Source organism: Neofelis nebulosa, chromosome 7 (assembly GCF_028018385.1).
Source record: "Neofelis nebulosa isolate mNeoNeb1 chromosome 7, mNeoNeb1.pri, whole genome shotgun sequence".
In the NCBI taxonomy this organism is placed as follows: Eukaryota; Metazoa; Chordata; class Mammalia; order Carnivora; family Felidae; genus Neofelis; species Neofelis nebulosa.
Window position 1 is genome coordinate 115,750,381 of NC_080788.1, and position 23,970 is coordinate 115,774,350.

The 23,970-nt window shown below is 51.1% G+C and overlaps 1 protein-coding gene across 3 annotated transcripts in view; it reads right to left on the minus strand.

Annotated features, from left to right (window-relative positions):
• Positions 1-12,931, minus strand: part of ACTN1 (actinin alpha 1) — a 100,580-nt gene extending 87,649 nt beyond the window's left edge. Inside the window, exon 1 of one of the 3 annotated variants that reach the window (XM_058739448.1) lies at positions 12,521-12,931. In XM_058739448.1, the coding sequence (XP_058595431.1) occupies positions 12,521-12,625 (105 nt within the window). In that variant the 5' untranslated portion in view covers positions 12,626-12,931. The remainder of the gene's footprint in view (positions 1-12,520) is intronic. The other 2 variants (XM_058739446.1, XM_058739447.1) reach the window with 2 other exon arrangements.
• Positions 12,932-23,970: the final 11,039 nt, after the last annotated feature.

A 23,970-nucleotide genomic window follows, 5' to 3' on the forward strand; every position in this document is an offset into this window, starting at 1 on the left:
TCCGAAGCAGGCTCCAAGCTGTCACAGACCGCGAGATCATGACCTAAGCCGAAGTCGGACGCTCAACCGACTGAGCCACCCGGCGCCCCCATTTATGTAGTTTTCAACAGGCACAAAGATACAGACAACTACACAGGCAGGAGCTGTATAAACCAACACTGAGGAAAGAAAACACCAAATGCGGGACAGCGGTTAATTCCAGTGAGGAAGGGAACAGCACTGGGGACAGGAACACCAGAACCCTACCTCTGCCTATAAGGCCTTTGTGAACTGGCCTCCAAAGCAGAAAACCTAGAAAAACAGCTGTAACCAACTGAGCCTTTGCAAACCTTTCTAAATTTCGTTACCTCCAGCTAAGCCATCGCATAAGGTGTTGCAAAGACTAAATGAATTAATATCTGGGAAACACTTGGAGTGTGCGTGGCCCACGGCACAGAACTGGGCTGGCACGTGCTGGGGGTGGGTGCTCAGCTCCGCATTCCCTGGGCCTGGGCCTGGGCCTGGGCCTAAGCTGGGGCCTTCCGAGCCAGGGGCTTCCATGAAAAGGTAATCAGGGGCCGGTCCCGAGCCTGACCCCCCTGCGCCCGCTGTGGCCTCAATGCTTGTGCCAAGCACCCCTAGTAGAGGAGCTCCAGACAGGCCCACTGAACTGAAACCCCAGAGTGGCACTCCTTAATTTTTTGAAAGTTAATTATAGAATGAACCTCTCAATTAACTATAGCTTAAGACAAACAACAACCACAACAACAAAGTGGCTTTCACCTGAGACGAAAGTTTGGGGAAACATCTAAATTAAAAAGAGGCCTCCGGGCTTCATGCAGGCAAAGCTACCTCCCGACAGTCCCAGCCAGGATCCAGGATAAAGGGCAGGAAACCGGGGGTCTGGCCCCGCTTCCCCTGCTCCGGGAATGCAGGATTCATGAGCCGCCTCCTCCTGGTTCCCAGAGCCAAGCCTGGAAAAGCACTTCGGGTTCCTGGAAAGAAAGGCCTTTCCGAAAAATGGGGAGCTCTACTGGAAAGTGCCATTATGTATTATCTGGAGGATGTCTGCGGCGTTTGAAAGGGAGCCACTCCTCTGCCAAAGTCAAATCAGTGGCCAAAATCAACAGGGGGGCTTCTCAGAGCCAAAGAGGCACACACGTGTGCCTGCACTCACACCGACACGCACAGCCGTGCTCACACAGCCGGACAGACACTGCTGTCGGGACCACAGAACCTCCATAAAGTTGCACCCCCCCCTGCAGACGCTGCACTGGGGGGCAGGCGGGGACCCTACTTCCTGGTGTTGGCACTTAGAAGTAAAAGCCCCACTTCCGTCCGTTCCCAAGCCACAGGCTGTGTGGCCATTCCCACGCTGGACATAAGGAGAAAAGAGAGTCTGGCTGGAACAAGCCCCCACCCACCCGAGCACAAGGCTTGCGGCCTGTCCTCCGAGATGCAAAGCCAAGTTCCATGAGGAGACCTGCCTGAAGCAGGCCACCCACCTTGACGTGCCCCCCCACCTCCTGTCGGTTCACCTACAGAGGATCTGAAAATAGAGCTCAGCATCACTCCATTCTGTTCCCATCCGTTTATAATCAGCTTTACAGATGGCTTTTAAAAAATAAATCTTTGGGCCCATAAAAATGCTCCCCTGCAAGCCCCGGCCTGGCCTCAAATCACAGGCCTGTGACTGGGCTCTGAACAACCCCATAGTATCAACCATGAAGAAACAGGAAAAACAAGGTAGAGAGGAGGCAGCGTGTCAAAAGCTCCCTTCCCCCAAGGACCGATTTTCCACCATCAGCTGAACCCCCCCCCCCCCCCCGGGGCCTCTGATTTAGACCCTGAGACGAAAGGTTCAACACCGGGGGCCAGGAAGGACACTGCCCTACCCTCCGTGCCGTCCTCTGGCCTGGTCCACAGCGCGGAAAAGCCAGAACGGCTCACTCCCAACAACCTAAGCCTCGCCAACTTTCCCTCACCAACTTTTTACCAGCCTCAAGGCTTAAACAAGAACCTCCAACTTCACGTTCCATGTGCACAAGCTTTCAAAAGCAAAACAAACACCTCAGCTACCTGGTTCAAAGCCTGTTGTTCCCCTGGTGACCAAACAAAGGGAAGATGAACAGGTGAGGCTGAAGGAACAGAGGAGGGACATGGTTGAATCTGAAAGCAGGGAAGCCAGTCCCCAAAAGCTGGAGTCAGCTCTTACAGGGGCCACCAGGGACACCTAGGGCCCTCCAGGTTCAGGGGACCTGAGTGTATTCCCGTCAGTTATTCTTTCGATGGGTAGAAATACAACTAGAACGCTCCCCTACCTTTTCAACCGAGAAAAGTAACTTCAGAAAGGTCCTGCTCACCTGGCTTAGACTACAGACCCTCCAGTCAAAGACCTGGATTCAAAACCAGCTCTACCCCTCCATTCAGGTTGCAGGGGAGACCCTGGTAAAGTCACTGAACCTTTCTGAGCCTTATTTGCCCTGTCTACAAAATGGGGAGAAGGCCTGACAAGTTTGCTCATCGTGATTAACGAAGAGAAAACCACGTGTGAAAGCATAAATATTAAAAATCATGAATCATGGGGCGCCTGCCTGGCTCAGTGGGTACAGCGCATGACTCTTGTTCTTAGGGTCGTGAGTTTGAGCCCCACATTGGGGGTGGAGTTTATTTTTAAAACATCATGAATCATGTAATGAGTACTTGATTATATAGCACCTTTAATCGTTCCTTACGATTTCATTTATATAAGCCTTGTCCCTCAAAACATAAACTACGGAATAGCAAAAGGTTTGTCCGTTTCTAGTGAAGGGTCGAGTTCCAAGGTCAGTGTGCCTGGGTTCATGCATAACCTGGCTTACTAGCTGTTTGATCTTGGGCAAGACACTTGACCTCACTGAGTCTCAGTTTCCCTGTCTGCAAAAAGGAAAGTAACAGTACCTTCCTCAAAGGGTTGACGGATGGAGGTAATCCAAACCATGCAACCCTCAAACAGTATGAACTATTATTATTTGGGGAACATTCTTACCAAATACTGGTCGGTTGGTACAAAACAGTTAACTCTCCTTTCTAGTCGTCCTTCTCTCACCTTCTCTTTCCTTTCTGGGAGGTGGACAGTGTTTACATTATCTCCTATCATGGGTTTGGGAAATGCTTTAATTTTTTTTAATGTTTTTATTATTTTTGAGACAGAGAGAGACAGAGCATGAGTGGGAGAGGGGTAGAGAGAGAGAGAGACATAGAATCCGAAGCAGGCTCCAGGCTCTGAGCTGTCAGCACAGAGCCCGCCGCGGGGCTCGAACTCACAGACCACGAGATCATGACCTGAGCTGAAGTCGGCTGCTCAACCGACTGAGCCACCCAGGCGCCCCAGGCAATGCTTTAAACCAAAACGTAAGGCTCCCCTTAGGGACCGAGGGTACCTTCATTCCCAGGCCCTTCTTGCTCTGCAGTCATTGAGCATGTTATGTCTCCAAGCTCAGGATTTTCGTCTATCAGGTATGAGCATCCCACATCCCTTACAAGGCTGTTGTGAATGTTAAATGGGGCCCATCGACAGAACACATCTACCATACAAGCCATGTGCAGCAAGGGCTTCTCTATGCCCCCCCCCCTTGTGAGAGATGACAGGCCTGGACAGGACCCCAAAACCTCTCAATAAAGAGCAGACACCAGCCCAAAAGTAGCCCGCTACAGCCAAGGACCAAGCAGGCAGTTTCCAGGGTAACAGCATCCTCTGCACCTACTCCGGATTTCCATCCCCAGCTGCTTTTAATTCTCTTCCCGCCTCTGTAGTGGGCTAAGTCACCTCTTCCCACTATTGCTAGGCAACCCTGAGCACAGTGCAGCTGCCTCCTGGGGGAGGACCGCGCCCCCCCCCCCCCCCCCCACTTCTCGGGACTGGGGAAAGCTGTCCCACGTGGACCCCATTAACCCTGGGAATGGCAGAAGGTGAGAAGCACTCCCAGACCAACAGGGTCTATAGGTGCAGGTGCAGTGGGGACTCTACCTGGGGGAAATGAGGAAAGCCACCCCCTCCTTCCCCACCCCAGCCTTCTACTTGCCTGGGCTTATCTGTGATCCATTCTTAAGCAGTCTCCAAGCACAGGGTCACATCAAGCTTTTTATGAAAGCTGCCCTCTTGATTAGTTACCTCTTTGGCGGCTCTCCCACTCACGCACCATGAAACTGGATCCCCGACCTTAGAGTAAACGGTCAGCAGGAGAGAACAGGTGGACAGACACGAATGAGGAAGAGGGACAAGGAGGCAGAGAGCACCAGAAGCTCCCGTGAGGTCCCTTAGCTTCGGAGGTGGGAGGACGGGTAATTGTCATTTTCTTCTCTGTATTACTTAGCATTTTCGGAGGCTTTTTAAATTAAATTTTTAAATTAAGATGGAATTATACCATAAAAGTCATCCGTTTGAGTGGGTTTTAGTATATTTAGATACATTTAGATTATATTTACATATATTTTAGTGTATACATATTTAGAGGAAGTTTTAGTTTACTTAGTATATAGTTTTTAGTGTATTCACAAGGCTGTGCCACCATCACCACTATCTAATTCCAGAATGTTTTCATCACTGGGTTTTGTTTTTTGTATATGTCTTCTCCGGTCAGTGTTCCAGACACGCAAGCATCTCTCTCTTTTATAAGCAGCAAAGCGGTGAGGAGGGAAATGCCGGAGCCACACTGCCCACCTCTCACGGGCTCTGTGATCTTGGAAGTTACGCAGCTGCTCTGAGCCAGCTCCCTCATCCGTAAAATGTGGATAAAGTGCCCACCTCACAGGACTAGACGTGCTAACACAACACACAGTCCCTGACACAGTGCCCGATACTTAGCCTGTGCTCAGAAAAGGTGAGCCACTATGGAGATCATGAGAAAAAGAATTTTTTTTTTTTTTTTTAAGTACAGCTCTGCTCCCAGCTCCGGTCCCCGGGAAGATGACCGTACCCAGGCTATTGGGGGCTGCCATCAGTTTTGCTTATTTGTCTGGGAGGGCTGAATGGGGCACCCAGAGTGGGTAGGCTGGAGTCGTGACTATCGCCTAGGTGGCTCTGGGCATCACTACACCAGACCTAAGGGGCCCACTGTTGAGAATCTGCCAGACAATCCCCAGCCAGGACACGGGAGCAGGGGCTAGGCAAGGCAGAGAAGACAGCATCTAACTAGCCCTCTCTGTAAATGTACCCCCTACCCACCGAGAAGGAAGGCTTCTGGGAGCTGGGGCTTGATGCCTAACCTGGGACCCAGTGAGAAAACTTGACGGTTCAGAGGAAGGTGGCTGGCTCAGCTGGTGAAACATGCAACTCTTGATCTCAGGGTTGTGAGTTCGAACCCCATGCTGGGTATAGAGATTACTTTTAAAAAATCTATTAAAAAAAAAAAAAAAGGAAGGTGGGCTTCCAGGGTGACTCTGAGCCCTGGTTTGCTGGGTCTCCTGCCCCTACCGCTCCCAAGGTCCCCTAAGCCTCCATCAGGGCCAGGTTTGGGCAGGTAGTGGTGCTTAGCAGGACACCGGTGCCTCAGCAGTGAGACAAAACCCTGGGCTGAATCAGGAGTCTAATCAGGGGGCGCCTGGCTGGCTCAGTCAGTGGAGCATATGACTCTTAATCTCAGGGTTGTGAGTTCAAGCCCCACATTGGGTACAGAGATTATTTGAAAATAAAATCTTTAAGAAAAAAAAAAAGGGAGTCCAATCGGGCTGACCCAGAGTGGCCAGGACTAAGGAACTCAGCCATGACCCCTTTGGGGAGCTACAGACTAAACTGTCTAAACCAGCTGGTGGGCTCCAGGACCTCTCCAGGGTCATTGGTGAGTAACTGAGCCCAGCTCCCTGGGCCCTTGCAGAGCTGTGTGCCCAAGGAGCAAACACAAAGGGGAGAAAAGTAGGGCTGGTGGGGAAGGTGCCCTGAGACCACAGCCCCTTGGCTGCACACCCCATCCTAGAAAAAGCTTGGGTAGGTTACACGTTGGGGCAGCTCAGGTGGGGTTAACTGGCTGGGACAGTCCCAACAACACCTGCACAGGTGTGGGGCTCTGGAGCTGTACAAACAGACTGGCCTCTCAGAAAGGTGAGAGTTCAGCTCTGGGAGGGACAAAGCTGACCGGCAAAGAAGGACAAAGGATGAGAACAATGGGAGGGGGTGTTCCCTAGCCTGCAGCAGCTTACACATCATTGCCCTCTGGTCTGCCCTTCCAGCCTTCTCCTTTCTCCTACTGCCCTACCCTCCTTTACACACACACACACACACACACACACACGCACACGAATGCACGCATGCACACGCACGCGCACACAGCCCAGATGTCAGGGAAAGGGGAGGCTTCCCAAAAGCACCTTCGAATCCTGCCCCACAGAGACCAACACCACATCTCTGGCCATTTGTGGCACTGCCCGGTGTGATTTCTACCTTTCCAGTTCCCTCTCCATCTAAACCATGGGTTTTCCACGACCCCAGGTGGGTGGAGCATCGGATACCCAACAGGGATTCAACCAATGCTCACTGACTGAGTCTACCAAGAGAAATTACTGATGTTCTCACACAAAGAAGGGACTAGAAGGTAGAGCTACTAGAAGGTAGAAGGTAGAGAGACATCGGCTCTTCTCTAGAGACACCCAGCAGCAGATCTCAAGTCTCAGACTTGGGCCGCCCCGCCCTGGTTCCAGACCCACAAGAGGCACCAGGTCTTGTGTGACAAGTCCTCAAGCCAGGCTTACGGTTTGTGGCCACTGGCCAGGCGCCCAGCCCCAGGCCTTCCTGGAGAAGGAAAGGGGAGACCCAAATCCCAACCACAAACAACAAACTACAAGACACCCCTTTGGTTTGACCTCTTCACACTTAAAACCGCCCCACAAGGAAGGGCCCGGGGGCCCAGGCCTCCTCCCACCCCACCCCCACTCCACGGAGCACAGCCTTAGCAGCCCCTTCTCAAGAAATGAGCTTCAGGAAACAAGTTTGCTCCTTTTTCGTTTGAAAAGGCTGGTGACCAGGGACCTTGCAGGAGCCTGCTAGCCTGTCACTCCTACAAGCCCATCTTCAGTGACCAACGGCTCCTGGAGATCTCATCATTCCTCAAAACTGGACAAGCTGGTTCTCAGGAAACTCCAGGCCTTCTCACATCTGTCCCAGGGTAGGCTGGGTGGCAGCCAGAGACAGCTCCCTGGGGCAAAGCAGGGCTGGTAGGCTACCGGGAGGTTTGGGCAGGGCCTAAAGAATGCCCTCAGCTATTTGACTGTAGGGCCTGAAGACACTCTAGGCTTTATTTTAGTTTAGTTTCGTGTATTTCCTTTATTTTAGTTTAGTGTATTTTTTAAGTTTACCTATTTATTTTGAGAGAGACAGCAAGCGTGAGCCGGGGAGGGGCAGAGAGAGGGAGAGAGAGAACCCCAAGCAGGCCCCACGCTGTCAGCACAGAGCCCAACTCCGGGCTCAAACTCATGAAACGTGAGATCATCACCTGAGCTGAAATCAAGAGTCAGTCGCTTAACCGACTGAGCCACCCAGGGGCCCTCAGGCTGTCTCCTTTAGAAGACACTCATACTTTGAGGTCATTTTACCTGTACTGTGACCAACTTACAAAGCTTTTGAGCACGTCACATTCATTTGTTTCTCCTGGATACCCAAAATGTAGGCAAAGTTACCGTAAGCAAGGGATTCTACACCATTCTATAGTGAAGGGACTGAGCAATCAGAAAGGTCAAGTGACACCGAATGAGCCAGAGATGACGTCAGGGTCCGAGGTCAAGGAGAACACAACTCCATACACTCCTAGCCAACTAGGAGTGGGCTCCTCCTAAGATGGGTTTATATACTACACCTTATCTCAAAGAATACAGGGTAAAGGCCACAGAAACTCTGGCTCCTCAAAATAGTTAACATGCATTTTTATTGAGCACGCGCTGTCAGGTGCTGTATTAAATTCCCTACACACATTACTTGGTTTAAACCTCCGCTCAACTAAATCAGGCAGGAGCGATTATTAGACTCATTTCCCCATTGGCATCATCAGGCACAGAGCAGGTAAGTGATCCCCCGAGGATCACATAGGTAGTCAGTGGAGGGGCTGAGATTTGAACCCAGTGTGCCCAGAGCATGTCTAGATACAGCCCCAGTTGATGCCAATTATTTATTCAGTGTTATTTCTTGACCCCCTACAGGCCTAACCCCGCAGGAGGCACTAGGGATTCAGCAAAGAACAGGACAGACTGAGCGCTGGGCCCATGGCCACGGGCACGGAGTGAAGCAGGCAGGAGAGCACAAGAGTGAGGGGTAGGAGGATGGGAACAAGAGCCAAGTCTCTCCTCCTGGACATTTTACTTCCACCAGGCATCAGTTTGGTTTTTGCAGTCCTAACCTCCAAGGCAGGTGGATGTCCTGTTCCTCCCCATGTAAACCCCTCCAAAACAGGCCTCCCCTCTCTGCAGGCCTCCACCTTCATCAGAGGCCTTGGCTAGCTCCTGTGACGGTCCTGCAGACCAGCAGTGAGTACAAACAAGGTGGTACAGGGCCACCTGGGTGGCTCAGTCGGTTTGGCGGCCGACTTCATCTCAGGTCACGATTTCGCGGTCTGTGAGTTCGAGCCCTGCGTTGCGCTCTGTGCTGACAGCTCAGAGCCTGGAGCCTGCTTCCAATTCTGTGTCTCCCTCTCATTCTGCCCCTGCTTATTCTCTCGCTCTCAAACATAATAAACATTGAAAAAACATTTTTAAAAAAAACAAAAAACAAGGTGGTACATATTCCTGTGACCTGGAATGATGTGGGTACAGACTCCAGAGCCGGAACTATTTACAACCACCTTCATTTACCTGCCAGGTGAATGCCTCTCTGTTTCAACACCATTAGCTCAACAAATATTGATTAAGTTACGTATGTTAAAAAAAAACAAAAAAACAAAAAACCAGGACTGGCACCTGTGGAAATCCACATTAAACCAGAGCCTCCAAGATTTAAGAGAGAAAATAAAATTTAACAACCAAAAGCTGCCATTTTACAAATCTTCGTCAACCCAGCAGGTGGGGGTATTAGCTCCTTTTTATGAATAAGGAATCGGAGGCTGAGAGGTTACAGTAACTTGCCCAAGGTCACAAGCCTGAAAGTGTAGAGCCAGGATGCTACTCAAAGTCCATGCTCTTTCCAGCTTGCCTGGCATCCAGCAGGCCTCACATGAGGTTGTGGGCGAGGGAAAAAACTGGGGGTTACGGTCATCTCGAAAAGACGGGCGTTCAGACCTGCTACCTTCTAAAAGGTGGCTTTAGAGCTCAGCCTCAAAGGTCAGGAAGATTGTGAAAGCCAGCAAACTCCCTAATCCACTGCATTTTATGTCTGGAGGCAGGGAGTCAAGCCCAAGGAACGCTGCAAGAAAGCATTCTTTGAAGAAGGGACAAGCCACGGCCAACCAATGCAGGTCTTTGAGTCATGCCTCCTGCCTGCACAGACTTCTACCTGCATTCGCATCAGGCCTAACCATTCACCAAGGAAGTGCTTCCTACCACATCACTTAATCTGATGCCCGTAAGAGCCCTGGGGATCGGCAGGGCAGGGCAGGGCAGGGCAGGACGGGAATGTGGCCCGTTTACCGAGGAGGAAACAGATCGGAAGCACCTGTCTGTACCATTCAGCGCTCTATCCTCAGCCCTTGGAACTAGGCCTGACAGAGTAGCTGCTCAAAAGTTATGTGTTGAATAGTCTAATAAAAGCTCAGAGAAGTGAAACGACTGGACCAAAGTCTCTCTTGTTGTGAACACACCAGGGCTAAAAACAGGGCCTTCTGCCTCCCACCCAGAGGCCTTCCTATCCTACCGCACTGGGTCCTCCCACCCACCCACCCACATACACTCACTCTGCTGCCTCCATCTGCAATGGTCAGCCTCCTCTGTCTACCCGTCTGCTCTGATCCCACTCAACTCTGACCTCCCACGATCAGCAGGGAGGCTGTCAAAAGCAGCCAGTTACTTCAGATCCGATCCCCCACACCTAATACCACTTCCTTATATACCTACCACCCCGCTGAAAACGAGGTGAAATTTTCAGACAAGTTCACCGAGGCCCATGCAAGGTAACAGAATTAATGGCAGGCCAAAAAAAAAAAACCTTGGATTTTCAAAGTGAGGCCTGGAGCTTGTGCCACGCCCCCCCCGGCCCCCACCCCATCAACCCACCGAAGCACGGGTTGACTCCCCTTGGTCCAGAGATCCTTGTAGGCTCTGGATGCCAAGCCCAGCTTTCCTGCCTTCCTCGCCACCAAGGGACAAGTGAGGGGAAGCTTCCTGCCCCTGACATGGCTGCATTCCAGTCCCATCATGCACCATTTGGGCCTCGGGGCTGGTCACTTCTCCCTCTGCCCCTCATTTCCTCAACCTCAGGTGTGTCAGGCTCACATCAGCCAGAGCCAGCTCTTACAACTGTTGAGTCTGCCCTCCAGATAACCACATTTCCCAGATGACCCTGATCCCACCTGGCTACCCAGAGGCCTGGTGCACACCCCCACCACCCTGATCAGGGGTTTGTGAGTCTATATGTGTATACATACACACAGACAAATAGAAACAATACAATTTTCCTCCCCAACTATATCTAATGTATTCATTCATTCGATACCACGGAATACTGTGAGCAGGTCCAGTGGCAACGCTGAGGAGACAGGAATTTCTGCCCCCCAGGAACTTCATCCCACAGTCCTGTCACTCCTGCCCCAACTAGGCATACAGTAGGTGCTCAGTAAACAGGAATGTCTCTTCTACTCCCATGGAAGATCCCAAGACATCCACCCCCCTAATCCCTCCCCCTCCTGTCCAATTTAAAAATCTAGTCTCATGAAGGCCTCACCCTGAAATTTAAAAAGGGCCCCCTGCCTTGGCCTCTTGATAATCTCCAAATTACCACTCCATTTCTCAGCCTCCACCAACAGCCCAAATGCCCCAGGAAATAAGCCCCCAGAGTGGGGGGCTGTCACAGCCTCTCCGCAGCTCCCCCTGGGGGGACAACAGGAAGAGGGGGAGGGGTGTTTAAGCAACTGCCATACTGTAAATAAGTCAGCTGGAAGCCGGGGACCTTCTGCCGTTGCCCTATAGGGTTGGGCCCAGCAGAAGCCTCGGCCTGGGTCTCAGGTCGCAGGGCTTTGAGGAAGCCCTTTGTGCGTGTGTTTTAAATTACCTCTGCTTGTCTGATGAAGTGAGTAAAAAGGGCGCCGATTCAGGGCTTAGGATTCCTGAGTGAGCTAATACAGGATGCCTTTGGCTGAAAAAAAAAAAACTTCAGTCGGCTCCCTAAACTCCCCCCCTTTTAAGTTTAAAAAAGGGAATGAATGTTACCATTTTTGGACATGAGCTTCTCCCTCAAGCCCAGCCCTAACCGCACTATCCAAAGGGACGCGCCATCCTGTCCCCCCTATTCCCAGATCTGCGGGGGGGGGGGGGGGGTGTATGAAATGAGGAGGGACCGGATGGGAGCGGACAGCGGGGGAGGGGGGGAGAGGAGGGTGTTCAGGGTACGTGGCCGCCTGGGGCAAGAGCTCACAGCGCGGGCAGGAAGCAGAGGCAGGGTTGGGGCACCCTCCTCCCCCTCCCCACAAGAGTGGTTTCTGACCTCTTCCTGCCGCCGGCCACTGTGCCCAGGTCCCATCGCCAGCTCTGAGCCCAGCCCCCGTGGAGGGTGCGCACCCGGCACACCTCGTCTGGGACTCTTGGGGAAGGTGGCTGAGCAGGGGTTCCCCATTGACTGACCCCAAATATCTCAGTAAACAACCTCTTATCCTGGAGCCCTTCAACTCAGATCAAGTTGCCCAAATTCGCCTTCTCCCGAGAATAAGCGGGGGTCGGACTGGCAGGACGCAGACGCAAAACCCCCATCTCCGCCGGCAGCTGAGTTAAGCAATAAAACGGTTGGTCGTCCTGACCCCGCCCCCACAGGGCCAGCTGGAGAACCCGCTTATGCCCCCCCAGTTTCCTCAGCCCCAACCCACTCCAGCAGGTCCACCTCCAGGCAGACCCGGAGGCGGCTGCCAACCCCTGCGGCGCCCGCTTTCCCCTCGGCCTGCGGGCTGGGGTTGGGAGGTGCAGAGTCGCGTGCAGCTCGCCTCCTGCAGGTACGGAGCCCAGGGTGGCCCAGGAAGCGCGCTGCCACCGCACGCCAGATGGAGAGGCGGCCAGGGGGCGGGGAAGGGAAGGGAAAATCGATCCGGAGCAAGCAGCCACCGCGCCACAGCTCAGCCCCAGCCTCCCAAGCACCGCCCTCCACCCCTGCCCACGCGGGGACGGTGCGGCTGCAGCCGGGTGGCCTGAATCGCGGACCCCAAGGCGACCTGCCCGCCGGCGGCCCCACCTCCCCGCGCTCGGGCTCCGGCGTTCGCGGGCTCTGGGAAAGGGGCTCTCCCGCTTCCGCCCGCGCCTGTAACCCAACACCCCACCTCGCGGCGGCCGCGCATCCCCCGCCCCCGCTCGTGCGAGCCTGGAATCCGTTCCGAGCCGGGAGCGCGGCTAGCGGAGCGGGCCGGGCCGGGCCGGGGTGCTACGGCGTGCTGGGGCTGCTGCTGACCTTTCTCTGCTGCTTCTCCCAGGCCGGGTCCAGGAGCAGGTCTCGATCCCAGTCCTCTTCGGGCTGCATGTAGTCGTTGGTTTGCTGGGAATCATAATGGTCCATGATGGTGCGCGCGTGCTACAAGCGGGATTTCTTCCTCCACCTTCTCTCGGGGCGGCGGTGGCGGCTGCTGCTCCTGCCCCGGCGTGGGGAGGGAGTCGGGCCGGACTGGGCTGGGCTGGCGGGGCCGGGCTCGCTCCCCTGCGCCCGGTTCCGCCGCGGCGCTGCTCGCGGTAGCTGCTGCTGGCGGCGGTGGCGGCGGCCGGCTGCTGGAGCTCGCGGACTGCCTGCCTGGGACCTAATCTCCACGCACAGTGAGCGAGGCGGACACACTCGCGCTGCGGGAGCAGAGGCGGGCGGGGGCGGGGGGAAGGGGCAGAGCCCTCCCGAGGTTCTCCATTGGCCAGGCCGAGTTGCCCAAACTTCCCCCCATCGCCTTTCATTGGGAATTCCTGGCATCCGTCAGCCGGGCCGCGGCGCATATAGGTGGACTGGGCGGCCCCCTCCCGGCGCGCACGCCCCCGCCCACTCCCCGGGTTCCCACTCCCCGCCGCTCATGTGACACCGGCTTAAGCCGAACGGGACCGAAGCCGGGGGACGCCTCCCCGAGCTGTGGGACCGAGCGGCAGCGCGCCCCGGAGCCCCAGTCGCCGCCTGGGACTGGACACGCTCCCCGCCCGCGGGAAGGCGGCGAACTCCGGCGCGCCGGCCTTACTGCTCCCGCGACGCGCTCCAAGCCCCAGGCGGCCCGCGGCTGGAGAAGGGACGCGAGGAAACCCGGAAAGCGTTTCATTTCTCCTTCCCGGGGTCCGGAGAGGTCAGCATCCAAGGAAAGGGGGCAGGGAATGCTGGAATGGAAAGGAATTTTCCGGGAATTTCTTGACCATCCCTCCCGCCTCCGCCCGGCCCCGCCCGTCGCGACCGGGCAGACCCCTGCCCTACGAGAGAGAGCCCGTATCTTGCCACTGAATGGCACTCGGGAGCCTCAGAGCTTTCCCGCCTCGCCACCGGCTCCTTTCTGGCCCGACCTCGGCCTCAGGGGACCGCTCTGCCTAGGGGCTTCCCGGGCAGCGCCTACGTCCCCCAACTTTCTGGGATCCGCTGTCGGTCCCCGCAGGCGGACGGGCCGGATCTACCCTCGTATACACCTGGGCAGCACCCTGAAAACTGGGACGGAGGGCCCTGAGTGGTTTACCCACTCCACGCCCCGCCCCCAACACACACACCTGACAAATGGGGAGACCGAGGCTCAAAGAGTTGGGTTCGAAAAGGGATTTAGCAGGTTTTCAGGACTCCACACACTGACCTATAACCTTAGGCCTGATAAACAAAGCCTTATTGTTATTGGAGGAGGAAAGAGGGCGGGATTGGCTAAACACCTCTCACTTCTTGGTGCCTGCCTGGGCTTCCTTCCCCAGGCCTAGTAAGGAGGGCCTAAACACACTGCCCGGGCTGTGACAGATACTGGGAAGAGGCAGCCCTGACCTCCTGGTGGGTTCCTCTGAGGGATCCCAGACCGAAGAACAGTAGGAGCAAGCAGACCTCCGACAGGTCATGGGCATGGTGGGGCTTTTATATTGGTGCCCTGAGGATTAGCTGAGCCAACTCAGGGACTCCAGCGTGTCACCCCAGAGGGGAGTGAAGGACTTAGAAGAGTGCACTGCCAGGTAGGGCCATGAATTAGGATACGTGAAAGGCCATAGAGGGAAAAGGTGAAGTGCCTCCGACTCTCAGAACAGCTAGCTGATGCTGCTGTAAGCCGCTGTCTGTTGCGCTGTCACTCCCTGTATCATTAGTCAGCCTCACGTTTCTGCAAGTGTTACCGGTCAGCGGCCAGCACTGTGCCTGCCACCAGCCCCTGGCTGAGGAAGCACTGCCTCGGAGCCAGAGAGGGTAGATTTATAGACTATTTTATAACCATTTCTGAACTATGGCTCTAAACCTAACATAGAGGGTAATATCGTGCTGTAGCCATCCATTCACTCAATAAATATTTGCTGAGCACCGTCTGTGTGTCAGGGGATGTGCTAGATGTTATGTATATACAGATGAAAAAGACACAATGCCTTCCCCATGCAGCCCAGCTGAGACAGATACAGAAACAAAAACATACTGCAAGGAGACAGCTCTGACCACTGAGTCCAGCAGGGGAAGGGAGGCTCCAGGTGGAACTTTTTGGAGTAGGTGAAATTCAAGTGAGCCTTGAAAACAAGAGTCAGCCAGATGAAGAGTGTGGGAGGTTATTCCAGGCAGAAGGAGCGGTGTGAGTTAGTACATGGGGGCAGGAAACTGCAGGGTATAAAAGGAATGCCTAACATTTCACTGCGGCTAGACTAGAAATCCAAGGCCAGGAGGGGCAAGAGATGGGGCTGTGGAGATGGGCAGCGGCCAGACCACGTAGGCCTGGTACACTGTGTGAAGTGTGGATCTGAGGGGAAGGAGGCTGTACAGAAGCTTTGAGAACCAAGTGCAAAGCAATTGCAATAATCCGGGTAGGCATGGCCCCTTAGTCCATCTGGGCCGCTGTAACAGAATCCCGTAGACTGGGTGGCTTCGACAGGAACGTTTATTTCTCAGGGTTCTGGAGGCTGGGAAGTCCAAGGTCAGATTCGGTGTGGTGAGAGCCCACATCCCGGCTCCTAGACAGCCATCTTCTGTGTCCTCATGTGGTGGTAGGAGCTCTGCCCTCATGACACCCACTCATCCTCCTAATACCATCGCTCTGGGGGGTGGGGGCAGGATTTCAACACGTGAATTTGGGCGGGACATGAAATTCAGTCTCTTACAAATGGAGAAGAGTGGATAGACAAGAAATACCTAGAAAATAAAACTGAGCGGCCTCAGAGCTTCAGTGTGAGAACAGAGGAGTCTTTGCTGCTCTCGACCAATGTCCCATATGGAATAGACCACGCAATTTATCTATATTATCTTAGGTAAGTTCTACTATGAGATGAGGGCTGTCTCTGCCTTACAGAGAAAACCAACCAAAGCTCAGTGAGGTAGCTAACTAGCCCCATATACACGTAACACACATACATGTGATACCTAAACCCATGCTTTGGCCCCAGTGTTTCTCAGCCCTAGGATAGTTTGACACCCTCCTTCCCAGGGGATATTTGGCAATATCTGGAGACACTGTCTAGTTGTCACACCTGGCGGGTCCCTACTGGCATGCAGTGGACAGAAGCTAAACATCTGTTAACAAGCAGGACGGGACAGTCTCCCCACAACAAAGAATGATCCAGCCCAAAATATCAACAGTGCTAGGGTTGAGAACCCCTGCCTTAATTATTGGTTTCTAGTTTGGATGATCCGGTGAATGGTGGCAGTACGACCAACTGACAAAGAATTTCAGATTTGGGAATGGAATCCTGGATTGAACGCACAGAGCTTGAAGGGGTCGGAGAATGTTCAGATTCGGTGGTCTGGCAAGCAGGTGACCGCATGGCCCCTGACCTCAGAGGAAACAGATCTGAGAGTCATCTGTGTACAGGTGGTATTGACCCCATGTGACCACCCATGAAGAATAATGAATGCCTAAGTGGGACTGGGAAGGGACCACAGCTGAACCAGGAGAAGCAGCACTTAGAAGGAAGTATAAAGAACAAGGTCCCCTGATGGAGACAGAGGAAGGGGTCAGCAGGAACACAGAGAGCCTGGCCCACTCTGTGTCATAAAAGTCAAAGGTGTGAAGTTTCAAAGTGAGGGGAGTCAGCAACATCAGATATATCAGGAAAATAAGGCTTAACGAAGTATTCTTTGCATGTGATCATTGAAAATTCACTGGTGTCCTTTGCCTGTGGAATTTCAATAATGTGGCCAAAGCTGTGACTTTAAAGAGACACTAGCCAGGAATAAAGGACAACAGTGAATATAGAAGTCCCAGATGGAGGTCCAAAGGAGGAATTTTTTTCTTTGAATAGGAGAAACTTGAGGAAGGATTCCGTTGAGAGGAAAGAACTGAAAAGGCCAGCAAGTGAAAGGTGAGAGGTGGCAGTTTTGAGGAGACAAGACCGTGTGGGTTCAAGGGTGCAGGCTGAAAAGATGGGCCCATAAAAAGGGCAAAGGGGGTGTGCCTGTCTGGCTCAGTCAGTAGACCATATGACTCTTGATCTTGGGGTTATGAGCTCAAGCCCCACATTGGGAGGACAGATTACTTAAAACTAAAATCTTGGGGCACCTGGGTGGCTCAGTTGGTTAAGCGCCCAACTTCAGCTCAGGTCATGATCTCGCAGTTTGTGAGTTTGAGCCCCGCGTTGGGCTCTGTGCTGATGGCTTGGAGCCTGGAGCCTGCTTCAGATTCTGTGTCTCCCTCTCTCTCTGCCCCTCCCCTGCTCATTCTCTCTCTCTCTCTCCCTCCCTCTCTCTCTCTCTCTCTCTCTCTCTCTCAAAAATGAATACACATTACAATTTTTTTAAATAAAATCTTTAAAAAAAAAAAAAAAAAGAGGAAAAGGCCCTGGTGCTCTGAGTAGGGGGATGGGGGACGAGGATGGGCGGGGGTGTCCAGAAGTGAATCTCAAGAGGGTACGGGAGTGGGTTGAAGCAATAACTGATGATCTGACTGAAGGTGTGGAATTGACCAGTCTTTCCATCCAGGACTCACTGGTGGCCATCACACTGTGATACTAGTTCCATATAACGCCATCTCCCACAGAGAAAACAGAATTACTAAACATGCTGATTTTTTAGATACTAAGGTGTATGCGTGTTTCTAACATCCATTCTTTTCCTTCAGTCAGGGTATAATGTACAGTAAAATGCATTCCCCAAGGGTGCTAATCTTCAGCATACAGCTCAGTGAAATGTCTCCTGGGTCTACACCCATGAAACTACTACCCAGCTCGAGATAAAACATTCTCAGCAGCTCAGGTTTTCTCATGCCCCTTCCCAATCTATACCCCTGATCCACGTAGGAAGCCATTATTCTGACTTCCTACTGCCAGTGATTGTCCTCACTCATTTTTGCACTTCATATACATGGAATCATACAGCGTGTATGCTTCGGTTTCTGGATTTTTCACGCGATTTCATGTCTATGAGATTTGTGTGTGTGTTGTGTATTGTATCCATAGCTCATTTGTTTTTGTTTTGTTCTGGTTTTGCTGTGTAGTATTTCACTGTATAAGTATATCCCAAGTAACATAGCCACTCTCTTGTTGACGGGCACTTGCCTCGTTTATAGTTTGGAGCTACCATACGTAAGTGCCATGAACATTTCTATGTGTGTTTTCGGTGACCATACGCATTCATTTCTCTTGGGTATACACCTAAGGAAGGGATTGGGTCATAGGGTGGGTCTATATTTCATTTTAGTAGCTATTGCCAAAACACTTTTTCAAATTGACGGTAACAGTTGAATTTCCAGCAGCAAGGTCCGAGGAATTCAGTCATTCCACATCCTCTGACTACAAGCTATTGTCAATTTTTGTTTTCATTTTAGCCATTATGGTGGGTGAAGAGTGGTCTCTTTTTATGGGTTTAATCTTGCCATAGGCTTGTCAACCTTTTGAATAAAAAACTTCCATTCTTGCTGTCATTAATAGCAGTTGATTCTTAATGTATTAGCTCCTTGAGATAAGGAGACAATGGCATGTGTATTGTATCGATTTCACCAAATTTAATTCATTCAACAAATATTTAGCAAGCAATTGCTCTATGCCCTGCACCGTGCTGGAGAATAAAGATGCAAGAGTGGTCATGTCCCTCTTAGAATAGACAGTAGATGCTTAATAAATATTCCATGAATAATTGTTTCCGGAGGCTATTCAGCCCCTAGTGGGAGCTGTTTTGTTTTGGACTTGTTGTGGTGGGAAGCCATGGCCATTTCATGTGACTTTTCAATTCAAAGTTTAAGAAAAAAAAACAGATTTTTTTTTTTGAGAGAGAGAGAGAATGGGAGAGAGAGAGAGAAAGAGAGGGAGCAGGGGAGGGGCAAAGGGAGAGAGAGAATCCCAAGCAGGCTCCGTGCTGTCAGCCTAGAGCCCAACTTGGGCTCAAACTCACCAACCATGAGATCATGACCTGAGCCAAAATCAAAAGTTGGACGCTTAACCGACTAAGTCACCCAGGTGCCCTCCAAACAGCTCTTTAAAAACAAAACAAAACCCCTGGGGTCATGTGGGCAGCCAAAATGGAGTGAGGTAAGGTCATGAAGGAAAATTGGAAGATTTATCTGGGAAGCAGTCCTAACTCCTCTCTTTCCAGAGGCTCAGCCTCTTTTGCCCCTTTTCCATTCATTCTCTGCATTTCTCTAGGTGCAATGACAAAGGAACGGAGATCGAGGGCAGAATTCTTGCCATTCTTGGCCAGTGGCCATGAACTGAGGCTCAAGAAGTTTGCTCAAGTCATGGCAGGGCAGACAACATTGATGTCCCTTCAGGCACCAGTCAGGCCTTTCCCTGGATGGGAGATCTCCTGACTCAGCAGCAACAGGCTCTGAGACTAGCCGAATCCACCACCAGCACTGCAGACAACTGTTTCTGCCCCAATCTAGTCGGTAATGAGTCACCCAGAAAGCCATAAGTGCTTTGCTATTGAAAGGACCTAGGTCTGGAGTAGATGACCCAATTTCCTTGGAAAGAAGAAATCATGTCTATGAGTTCTGGGAGTACTTATTGGGCACCTACTCTGTGCCAGGCAGAATTCTAGGAGACCCACAGGAGAGCCCTATTCCTCCCAAACCTTCTGGACTAGCTGCGACCAACAATGGGCTTCCGCCTCTAGAATTCATCATCCAAGAATCCATCAGATACTTACTGACAGGCTGAGAGAATAGAAACGAGTTGGACTGCCACGTGGGGTGACATAAACAATGTAGAGTACCAGCCCAGTGCCTGACATGCACCAGGCCACCTAGATGCTCAGCAGTTTCTTTTTCTTACCCTACTATGTGTCATTCATTGGCCGTGCAAGTCCCCATGAGGAAACACAAAAAAAGCAGCATCTGCAAGATTCTGGAAAGTAAAAGCTCTGTGGACCTCCCAGCCCAGAGTTCTGGGGATTTCCTTCAGCGTGTCCCAAATCTCTAACCTTACACCCTAATGGTCACGGGTTCCTTACTGGCTCTTCCTAAGAGAACTAAGGACAGTAGTATTTGCAGAAGGCTAAAAGGAGGGAGGGAACTCACCATGGTTTCTTGGGTTTCTGGCTCCATAGGTCAGAGATCTCAGTTGCATTGCCGGTCCCAACAGCAGTCTAATTTATGCACGCCTTTGTCACTGAATTCCCATAGACACCATTTGTGGTTGTCTCTCTAATATATATCATATATTATAGCGTTCTCTATTGTACTTCTTTGTCCCCATGTTATTTCCTACTGTCACACTGTGGTTTCATCCCTCTTCCTTCCCCCACACAGGGCCTAGAACACCATAGGTGCTCCAGTTCAATCTTTGCTGAATGAAAGAATGCGTTAGGCAAATTCCATCTCGGTGCCTCAGTTTCCCTCATCAAACTGTAGGAGGCCCTGGAAGCCCAGTCCTTTGCCATAGCCTATGTAAGTAAGCCTTTCCTAAGTCTTCTGACCACCCAAGGAGCCAGTGCTGGAGACACGGACGTGGCCATCTAGCTCACATGCCTCAGCCAGCAGCTCCCAGCCCTCACCAGGCCTACCTCCTCACCACCAGGGAAAGGTTGTTTGCCTCTAGGCCAGCTCCTGCCCCTCCCACTACACGCGGCTCAGGGGAGGAGAGAACACAGTTTCCCTCTAGCAGAATCTCTAGTAAAGGACAGGCCTAGAGCACGCAGAAGTTTGTTTCCATGCTCTGCCTCGTTCTCAGGTCTTAGGTGCCAAGTGATGGAACATCTGGCCTCTCTGGTGCCCTCTTTTTCATCTGTTGGCATATATCTTTACCCCAAATTCCAGAGGAAATCCAGGCAGGACCCTCAGAAGTCTTCACTTCCGATAGTTACCCTGAGATGGGTTCTGTGAGCAAGAGATAGTCATGCCTGATAGCTGCCAAACCTGAGTCCTCCAAGGAGGGCTCCCCCAGCTACCTCTAGTTCCCAGCAAATCACAGCTAGGAAATCCCTGTTGAGTAACACACTCCCCTGCCCCGTTTTAGGAGCTGGCAGGCAGAATCCAGGCCGGGGGAATGCGTTGCAGGGAAGTCTGATTAACCTCAGCTTCCCTCTCTTAGCAACTGGGTCCCTCTGGTCTCCCACAGAAGCTAAGCCCCAGAGGCCTGCCCAGGGCGCTTCCTAGAAATGAGAGAAAAATCTTCTGGCAGCAAGGTAACCTCAGAAGAAGACTCGGGGCCAGGAGACCTGTGCCCCCCGGGCTTTGGTTTATTCACCTGCAAAGTAAGAGGGCTGGACTCACCAGATGGTGGTTAAGCCCTGAGCCCTACCCTAAGAACATCTTTCTCAGGCTCCTTCTCTATATTGCAATGACAAGTGGGTTTGAGTCCAATCTTGAATATAAACAAATTCCTCTAGGGGCGCCTGGGTGGCTCAATTGGTTAAGCATCTGACTCTTGATTTTGGCTCAGGTCATGGTCTCACGGTTGGGGGATCCATCGACTGAGCCCCCGCGTTGGTCTGCGCACTGAGTGTGGAGCCTGCTTGGGATTCTCCTTCTCCCTCTCCCTCTGCCCCTCTCCTGCTCACTCTCCCTCTCTCTCTTTCTTTCAAAATAGATAAATAAACATTGACAAAAAAATAAGCAAGTTCCTCTATAAAAGATACAGAGTCTCACAAAGTTACTTAATTTTTGTTTTAATGTTCCTTAAATATATACAAACAGAAAACTACGTACACACTCGTTAAGGTTTTAGGTTTACAATTAACATAGAATAAAAACAAGCTTACAAATTCCCATCTAAAAGAAACTATAAAAGCAGTAAGACTCACCTTAGCCGCTTTAATTTAAATTTGACTGTTGCTATTTGCCCAAATGAAACTGCTCCTCCCAGCATGACTGAAGTTCTGGCGGTGACAGAGTAGGTGGCCCGTTTGCCTTCAGGACGCCTGTCTTCCCGCGTGCCTTCCCGTGACTCTGTTCTACTGTCTCTGAACTGCTGCATCAGGGCATCACTTAACCCTTGAAGGGAACACACCATTATGTGTTAAGTTCCCTTCTCCTGTGTTCTCATTAGCATTCCACAATTAAAGGTGTTTCCTTTTTTTTTTTTTTTTTTAAGTTCTTTTTAATCTTTTTGCCAACAGGATCCTTCTCTCAAGTTTCAATGTCCTGGGGTGGGGGGTGGGCAAAATAGGAATTAAGAAGTACACGCTTCTAGTTATAAAATAAACAAATCACAGGGACGAAAAGTACAGCATAGGGAATATAGTCAATAATACTATAATAACTTTGTGTGGTGACAGTAACTACACTTATGGTTAAGTATATAGTAATATATATAATTGTTGAAATGCTATGTTGTACACCTGAAATGAGCATAATATTATATGTAAACTATACTTCAATTAATTTTTTTTTTTTAATTTTGGGGCACCTGGCTGGCTCAGTCAGTAGGGCATGTGACTCTTGTTTTTTTGTTTTTGCTTTTGTTTTTTTTTCCCCACCCCGAGCATGTGACTCTTGATCTCAGGGTCATGAGTTTGAGCCCCACATTGGGGGTAGAATTTACTTAAAAAAAATTTTTTTTTATTTAAAAAGTTTCAGGGTGCCTGGGTGGCTCAGTCAGTTAGGCATCCAACTTCTGCCCAAGTCATGATCTCAAGGTTCGTGAGTTTGAGCCCCACATCGGGCTCTGGGCTGACAATGTGGAATCTGGACCCTGCTTCAGATTCTGTGTCTCCCTCTCTTCTCTCTGCCCCTCCCCTGCTCTAGCGCGCTCTCTCTCTCTCTCTCTCTCTCAAAAATAAGTAAACATTAAAAAAAAATAAAATATCTTTAAAACAAAATCTCACTGTCCTTACCTTCAAGAGAAGGAGATTCATCTTGATTCTCCCTACTTCACAGGATGACTGTGAACATTCATTCATTCATCCTATCATCATTTATCTAGTACATACTATGTGCCAGACAGTGTTCTAGGCACAGAGCTTTCCTTCCCTGTGGAGCTGCCATTCCAATAGGAGAGACTGATAATAGGAGAAATGAGGAAAATAATAGGATAATATTAAGGAAAAAATTAAGCAGGGATGGGAACAGAGTATGGGGATCCAATATATGGGTTTTCTGACATCACCAAGCAATTCTCTGATACCAACTGGGTGCCCAACAATTCAACTCCATTCTGAGACTGTCTACCTGGTGACAGCATCAGGTCCTCCCGGTTAAGTGCCCAGGCCTGCGAGATTTCAGTTGCCAATCACACCTCTGCTTCAGGCTGACTGGCTATAGATCCCAGGTTCCCACAGCTCCCTCCATGGGGTTGACTGATTTGCCAGAGTGGCTCACAAAGTTCAGAGAAATGTTTTACTTATTAGATGACTGGCTTATTATAAAAGGATATAATCCAGGAAGAGCCAGATGGAAGAGATGCCTAGGGCAAGGTATGGGGACAGGGTGCCACTCTCCTAGGTTCTCCACATGTTCACCAACCCAGAAGCTTTCCAAACACCATCTTTTTTGGGGTCTTTTATGGAGGATTCATTACATGACTGATTAAATCATTGCCTGCTGGCAATTGATCCAATCCCCAACCCTTCTCCTCTCTCAGAAGGTCAGGGAGGTGGGACTGAAGGTTCTAAGCCTTCCACCACATGGTTGGCTCTCTTGGCAACCAGCCCCCACTCCTAGGGGCTTTCTAAAAGGCACCCCATGGGGCGCCTGGGTGGCTCAGTCGGTTAAGCAGCCGACTTCAGCTCAGGTCATGATCTCACGGTCCCTGAGTTCAAGCCCCGCGTCGGGCTCTGTGCTGACAGCTCAGAGCCTGGAGCCTGTTTCAGATTCTGTGTCTCCTTCTCTCTCTGACCCTCCCCCATTCATGCTCTGTCTCTCTCTGTCTCAAAAATAAATAAACGTTAAAAAATAAAAAATAAATAAATAAAAGGCACCCCATTAACACAAACTCTGGTGTTATTGAAAAGGGTTCGTTGTGAATATCAAGACACCTTCCTTGCTCTTATCACATAGGAAATTCCAAGGGTATGAAGAGCTTTGTGCCAGAAATGGGGACAAAGACCAAATATATATTTGTTCTTATAAATCACAATATCTCAGGGTAGAAGTAGAGGGAGGTTACATTTTTAAAATGGCATGTTCTGGGGGGGCTTCATAGAGTAGGTAACATTTAAGACCTAAGCGAGTTGGAGGAAGCTAAAGCATTTGAGGAACAGCCAGGAGGTCAGGTGTCTATTTTGGAATAACACACAGCGAGCGCGAGTGTGTGTGTGTGTGTGTGTGTGTGTGTGTGTGTGCGCGCGCGCGCGCGCACACACACACACACACACGGAAAAGCACAATGCAAACCTGGATATATAGTAGATACCATTGT